The following is a 7766-nucleotide window of genomic DNA, read 5'->3' as shown; positions in this document are numbered from 1 at the left end:
TGTCACTCCCTTGTGACCTGCTATTTTGGGGTGCCTTGATAGTCGAAGCAGACCTAGTGCTGTTGAAGCTAGAGAGGTGAGCAGTCTAAGTCTGATTCCCTGTAAAGACTTCTCTGTTGACACCCACCCCTTGGCGCTCATATGACCTTATGCTGTTGCGAGCGCCGTAAAACCCTCTACTATATATAAAACTGTGTGGGTGCTTGGAGGGCGCCATAGGGTACTTAAATTTCTCCTCTGTCTATATTCTTACTTTTTGCTCGCACCAAATGACCATTCTCTTTACTCAAACAAAATCGTTTCAACTGTTTTGACACAATATGATTTTCTGCAACACGAACAAAGAGGGTGGGTGGTTGGCGGGTGCTCTGGTGTGGTTTGCTTCTTCTTTCCTATCAAACACCTATTGTCCTTATCTCCCCTTCTTCTTTTTTATGTTTGATACTCTCTTGTAACAGCTCTAATCTTCTGGCGCTCATATGACCTTATGCAGTTGCGAGCGCCGTAAAACCTCTACTAAAACAAGAACAAAGAGGGTTTTCTTTTCCTCATTAGACACGGGCGGTCCTCTTGTCGTTTTCCTATTTCGTCTACTCGTCATCAGGTCGTTTTAGTGGGTGGTTGGCGTGTGCTCTGGTGTGGTTTGCTTCTTCTTTCCTATCAAACATCTATCATCCTTATCTTCCCTCCTTTTTTTGTGTTTGTTACTCTCTTGTAACACCTCTAATCTTCTGCACTTTTTGACCTGATTGTGTTGAGAGTAGCGTAAAACACTTACTAAAACAAAATGTAAAAGGTCATTGAAGGTGGCTGGCCGGTGCCCTATACGTACTTTGCTTCTTCTTTCCCATCAACTACATGTACCTATCGCCCTTGTCTCTCCTTCTTTTTGTGTTTGTTACTCTCTACTAACATCCCTATTCTTCGCACTTATATCACCTGATTGTTTTGCAAGAGCCGTAAAACTTACTTTTAGAAAATAATTCAAAATCAGGTTGTTCTGCAGTGTTCACAAATTTGTCTTCATTGTGGCGTCGGTGGTCTAGCGGTTAGGCTTTCGGATTATCAACTGCTGTTTCTTCCATTGACTCATCACTTTTCTTTTGATTTGTGGGTGGTTGGCGGGTGCTCTGGTGTGGTTTGCACCTTCTTTCCATTCAAACATCTATCAAACACCTATTGTCCTTATCTCTTCTCCTTCTTTTTGTGTTGGTTACTCTCTTGTAAGTGGGTGGTTGGCGGGTGTTCTGGTGTGGTTTGCTTCTTCTTTCCTATCTAACATCTATCGTCCTTTTCTCCCCTTCTTCTTTTTAATGTTTGTTACTCTCTTGTAACACCTCTAATCTGCTGGCGCTCATATGACCTTATGCAGTTGCGAGGGTCGTAAAACCTCTACTAAAACTAAAACTCTCTTGTAACACCTCTAACTTTCGGCATTTATATAACCTTATTGTGTTGCAAGTGCCATGAAACTCTTACTAAAACAAATAATAAATGTCGTTTTTCTGTATGTGTGGGCTATTTTCATGCCTCTTGCCCCGCAGACGGCACTGGAGAAATGGCGGTGTTCTCTTTGCCTTCTGATGTGGAAACAGTGACGTCATTGCTGTCTGCGATCTCCGACGACTTGGTAGCGTCCTGTGAGCTGGACTGAGGCTGGCGTGACGTCACTACGTACGGTGCTTTTGCCCCGGAGGTGGTTTTGTTTTTGCGCTGACTCGGAAACAGTTGTCTGTAGCTGTCCTTCACGCGGGAATTGACAAGCATACTAAAGGAAAACATAAGTCCCTGGAGACCAATCAGACCTGTGATGACGTAGCCAACCACCTCTTGGTCGATGACGTCATAGAGAAAGGCCAGCGCCCAGGTGACACCCGTGACGAAAGAGAGTCGGACGCAAGCGAACAGACCCAGCTTGTTGTGGAAGCTAGACCCGTCGCCAAAATTTGACCTCCTTCTAAGATGCCAGACCGTGACTACCATAAGGCAAACGTTGACGAGGACGACCAAACCTAACGGAGCGGCGAACGCGACGACCACAGACACGGAGTTGTTGATGAAACAGACGCGGGGGGAGCCATAGCCGAGGTCATATCTGGTCAGCTGGTTCACAATGATGGTCAGAGCTACGATGGTGACCGGCATGCCGATCGAGTAGAACGTGGCGAGAAAGAACGGCTTCTGGGATAGAAAGAAGGAGCGGGAGGAGAGCGGGAACCGGAGCTTGTAGAACCGCTCCAAGGTGCAGGCGTTGGTGGCGAAGATCGCGAAGAGCCAGCTGGCGTGGATGAAAACCCCGAAACAAGAACAGAGCAGGGGGTTCTCGAACTGCTCGATCGTGAACTCGTAGCTGGCCTGGGCCAGGATGTAAGCTCCGGTCAGCATCACGATACTTTTCCCGCCGCCGGATCTCAGTGTCGGGACCGTGACGTAGGTGACAAACGTCAGCAGCAGACACGATAGCGATACGCATGTGCAGACGATCGACACCAGACCGGATGTTGTCCAAGTATCGAAATAGTCGGAGCCCGATTCAATCCCAAGACATACTTCGGTTGGTGGTCTTAGTAAATGTAGGTAGTCGGATACACAAATTCTCACAGATTCGCTATCGATTATCTCTACTTTTGAACGTGGTATCGTTACGTTAGAGGAAAGAATATAAACATTAGCTTTATCGATATCGGTGAAATTTTCTTTGGAAAATTCCACAAACAGACATTTGTTTGTCTCGTAGTAATTCATGTAATAAATATTTTTTACCAAGCGTGACAAACTAAGCATCAGCATCCCATAACTTTCTCTTACCCTCAGAGACACATCTCTTTCGGCGGGGCAAGGAAAAGACTGAGCGCCCCAGCCTTGACAGTCAGAGTGTGGGGCAGCGACCACCTCCACCTCACCATCGAGATCGCCGTTCATGATGAAGGTAACAATTTCCACCACGTCAGTCTTCAACTTCTCCACAGCTTCGTCCGCCGCGGACAACTCCACAGATTCCCGCATGGCCACATTAGCACGAAGCAGCACAGAGGCCGTCTTCCCACCTTCACACCACTCGTCGATGTAGACGGAGAATTTAATCAAGACAAAATCGGCTCTGTTGCCGTTGACCAAGTGGTTCTGGATGGATCTGACTGCCATCTGGGAGATGTTCGTCTGGTCAGATTTGAAGCTAACTCTGAGACAGACATTGTAGCCCAGCAGTTGGGACACCAGGAAACCCCGACAGGTGGCGTTGTCGGCGCGGTACCTCGCCTCTCCACACTTCGGCTCGCGACAGCTACACTGGAAGTGGAAGAGGAATGTTGGTAATGAAATCATTACTAAACAAAAAGTTTGCGTCATTGAACAGTAATGAATTCTAACTCTTAACCTCTTCACTACTTTGCAGACGTATGTGATCTCCCAAACTGGTTCACTACCTTTACTATGTTTCTACTGGTGTATGGAGAGCGTTTGTGAAAGATTTAATTCAATTTATGCAGTTGCATATTGTTACTAAGGGGCAAAGCTTTGTTTATATTTCACTGGGGTAACATTATTTTTATCTTGTCTGTACAAAAATAGATGGTAACGTCTCAGCACTGAAAGGGTTATATACTTAATGGAAGTAGAACATTCCGAACCATCATGCACAACTAACTTTAATGTTGTTCATGTGTCATTTATGCAATGATTCTGATGATTCCTGGCTGCTTGTTCATGCAACACTTGGGTGGATAGGCATTATTGTTGATTGCAATTTCTTTTTGTTTCAATAAATGTGTCTTTCATATAATGGATATTTACATCCGTTTTAATAGACACCCCCCCTACCTACTCAGTTTTTCCCAACATTAGCATTGACATCCCTTTTAATCGATACCCCTTACCTTCCTAGTTTTTTTTCAAGACTGATATTGACAACAGCGTGACCTAGATTTATGTAACAACCTACCGTTGTTGAGTCATAAAAAGCCCCGGCCGGGCAGTCCGTCAGTTCCCGAGTGGGCGGAGCTTCCTGTTGCTCCTCCCCCAGCCCGCGAAAGTCCACGAGTGCCTGGTAGCTGACCCTGGCCACGTGACCGGTGTATCCGTACTGGACCAACTGTCTGAACATCTCCAAGTGCGTGGGAGACTTGTTGCACAAGTAGCAGAACATGTTCCTGTAGGCGGAGCCAAACACAGACGTGTAGCTCGCGCAAGCGTCCTCCATGTCCTTTGGGAAGTACTCCACCTGTCCACTCACGTTGCACGCGCTAGTCACCTGCTGGTCACGTGTGGTGCACGTACGCTGAGAGCCACGCCCATCCGGCGTGTAGGCCACGTGGCATCCGGTGGCGTTGACCCCGTCGTAGGAGAAGAGCAGTTTGAAGATGTCTTCGCGTGTCCTTGTCCTCTGGATGAGGAGTTCCGGGGTGGTGTCGCACCAGAGGTCCACTGTCCAGTTGGACACGTGACCGAGATCCAGGCCGTGGCAGCGTGCACAGTAGATGTTGCGGTATGTGTGACCTGGTGGGTGGGAGAAGGGAAAAGGGGTGTTTAGTTTTTGTAAGAGTTTTACGCCACTTGCAACACTGAATTAGGTCATATAAGTGCCGAAGATTAAAAGTGTGATAAGATAGTAACACACAAAGAAAAGGGGGAGAGACTCAGATCGTAAGGACTGTATGTTTCATAAGAAAGAAGGAGCAAATCATAAAAGTTTTACGGCGCTTGCAACACAGAGGTCGTATAAGTGCCGAAGATTAGAGCGTATTGGCGAAAACATAGACAAACTTAAGCGGCTGAAGATCGACGCAGACAGGCGCCAGTAGGTGTCTGCTTGACTCCACATAGAGGGCGCCTAAAGCCTAGATCTAGATATAAGAAACAAATTACACCACAACACAGCTGGTATTTACGAAGCATTTATTTGCAATTAAAAAAACCCCTATAAATTCCAAAAATATTGCTTAAAATGTAATTCTGCTCTGTTGCCTCCCTGATTTGACGACCCTGATTTTAAAAATGTAATTAGTTTTTGTCTCCCGTTAAGCACCAGCTCTGAAATGGCCATTTAAAAATGTCCCCTGTCCCGTCGGGTGACGTCACGCAAACCGCTCAACTCGAGTTGGTGACGGCGAGACGGCATTTTGAGTTCGTGACCTCAGTGCTTTGTTGGTGCATCTCCATTTTTAATAACAGTGAAAGCAGTTCACAACAAAGAGTGAGCTTTAAAAGAAGTCACATTTTCACTGTTAAAAAATGGAGATAGGACAAGAAAGCACTGAGGTCGCGAATTGACAACGAGACGCCCTTCCCAGTTTTTCGGCGCATTAAGAATGTAGTTTGGATCTCACTTATAAAGCCGACAACGCCGATCCGAGCTTAAAGCCGCCTGCTGTCTGCCAGCTCTATGTGACGCAAGTTGGAAATCAGAATGGAATTTTTATACCTATCGGCGCTTACTGAGTCCGTCTCCGAAATCGGCGTTCTCTAAGTTTTCGCCCTATTATTAGAGAGTAACATACAAAGAAAAGAAGGAGGAGAATTAAGGACGATAAATGTTTGATAGGAAAGAAGGAGGAAATCTAACCAGAGCGCCTACCAACCATCCAGTGTTGGGGGGGGGGGGGGTGACTGAGTGAGGGTGTGGAGGGGTGAGGGATGAATGAGGGGTCGGGTGTAGGGGAAGTTAGGTGGTAGGGAGTAAGGGAAGAGAGGGGATAGCGGGTAAGGGAATGGAAGGAGTAGGTGAGGGTGGGGGTGGGGGATGCAGAAAAAGTCGATTTTGGGAGTTGCTTGTGAACTTACATTGCAAATCGGAAGCTGATGTCGCTTTGTAGTGCATCTAGTTTTAAAGAAAAAAATGAGACCGGAATGAGAGCTGAAAAGCACCCTTGTTTACTTGATTTAATTTCTGTGTAAACGTAGTAGGTTTTGACTTCGACTACAGCCAAACCTATCGCTTCTCCTTTTATATAAAGAATCTATCCTCTTTATCTCTCCTTCTTTCCTATCAAACATCTATCCTCCTTATCTCTCTTTCTTTTTTCCTATCAAACATATAACCTCTTTATCTCTCTTTCCTACCTATCAAATATCTGGCTATTGTCCATATCTCACCTCATTCTTTCCTATCAAGTAATTTCCGTCCTTATCCCTCCTCCTTCTTTTCTTTGTAGGTTATTCTTTAGTAACATTTTCGGCTCTTGCATGACCAAATTGTTTGCAAGTACCGTAAAAGTCTTACAAAACCAAAACAAAACCCAAATTACCTGTGATGTCTGAGTATACCGGAAATGTCTGGTCCATGAGACTGATGTCCGGTCTGTGGCAGCGGTCTGTGTCCGGAGAGCTCTGGCGGTCCCTTGGACATCGGCTGACCATCGCAGCATACTCGCTCAACTCCAGTGTTCTTGGGGGGGGGGGGGAGAGATTGGAGGATATTTTCATTTCTTTGTAATGTACATGTTCGTGTTTGTACAAGAAGACTACTATTTGCTGTCGAAACTACCTTGGTCAATTAATTAGGCATCTTGCTCTTTTTTATCTTTTAAAATATATGTATTTTTACACGCTCATTGACCCAATTTAGACGAGCTTCCGACCCTATCTGTCAGGGCCAACACGGTCTGAGAGGGATACAATATTCCATCAGAAAGGTCGAGAGACTCGATACAAATTTTCTCTCCGCTCAGGAATCGAACTTGAGTTTCCTGCGTGCGATAGTGAAGCGCCTAAACGCTAAAAGCCTACAACAAATGCTGATTTAAAAAACAAAGAAAGAGACTGCCTTCGGGCGCCTCTTTCTTTTTTTTCGTAAAAATCGCCTGTACTGTCGGCGAGTACATGCCGGAACACGTACACTACCTTTCACCAGCAGATCGCTGACATTTCGCTACCTTAGAATTACAAAGTTCTTTCGGACATTTTTTGCTGTTTTAAGTTTTTAAGGCCATGGGGTCTGAAACCAAATGTTCTATCTGCTCTATCAAAATCGATTGTAGGATTACTCAGAGTAGGTATCAAGATATTCAAAGAATCGCATTCGAAAAAGCTTGACAACTTGTGAAACACACAATTTTTTTGTACTCAGAAGATATAACTTTTTGTAATTCTGGTGTAACGACTATTCTAGTTTGAGAGTTTTTACTTCAAGCGACAAACTGTTTTTGTAAAAGTGAAAAAAATTCCTCTAATGGCATTAGAGCAAATTTTTACAAAGAAAATCAAGATTGAAGCTGCCTAAAAGGAAAGGTATTGGAAAGAAATGTTTTTTTTTCTTTCTCGTAAACATCTCACCGATTGAGGTACGGGAAGGGGATCAGGCCCACACACTCCGTGACGTCATCGTTGGTGATGTTGTAGTCGCTGACGTGGCCGTTCAGGATGACGTCAGGGCAACAGTCGCGGTAGAAGACACAGAGCAGGTCACAGTGGCACCGACCACACATGGGCCAGCGGGGCACGAAGGTGGAGTGGGGATAGCCTCTGCCGAACGTCTGGCAGTCGAACTGACAGATCTGTGTCAGGGAAGTGAAGGGGGTGTTACATGATCAGTTAAAACCGTTAAAACTGGCAGATCTGTGTCAGGGAAGTGGAAGGGGAGTTACACGATCAGTTAAAACCGTTAAAACTGGCAGATCTGTGTCAGGGAAGTGAAAGGGGGTGTCACACGAACAGTTAAAACTGTTAAAACTGGTGGATATGTGTCAGGGAATTGAAAGGGGGTGTTACACGATCAGTTAAAACCATTAAAGGTGGTAGATCTGTGTCAGGAACGTGAGGGGGGGGGGGTG

The 7766-nt window shown here is 45.5% G+C and overlaps 1 protein-coding gene across 1 annotated transcript in view; it reads right to left on the bottom strand.

The window, feature by feature from the left end:
- Window positions 1–1445: 1445 nt before the first annotated feature.
- LOC101853386 overlaps window positions 1446–7766 on the bottom strand; it is a 14428-nt gene continuing 8107 nt past the window's right edge. The window contains exons 3-6 of the mRNA XM_005098323.2: window positions 7270–7490; window positions 6243–6382; window positions 3941–4494; window positions 1446–3288 (exon numbers count right to left, since the gene is read on the bottom strand). Of these exons, the coding sequence (XP_005098380.1) occupies window positions 1525–3288; window positions 3941–4494; window positions 6243–6382; window positions 7270–7490 (2679 nt within the window). The 3' untranslated portion in view covers window positions 1446–1524. The remainder of the gene's footprint in view (window positions 3289–3940; window positions 4495–6242; window positions 6383–7269; window positions 7491–7766) is intronic.

This window comes from Aplysia californica, unplaced genomic scaffold, assembly GCF_000002075.1.
Source record: "Aplysia californica isolate F4 #8 unplaced genomic scaffold, AplCal3.0 scaffold00179, whole genome shotgun sequence".
In the NCBI taxonomy this organism is placed as follows: Eukaryota; Metazoa; Mollusca; class Gastropoda; order Aplysiida; family Aplysiidae; genus Aplysia; species Aplysia californica.
This window is presented reverse-complemented; position numbering and strand designations above follow the sequence as displayed.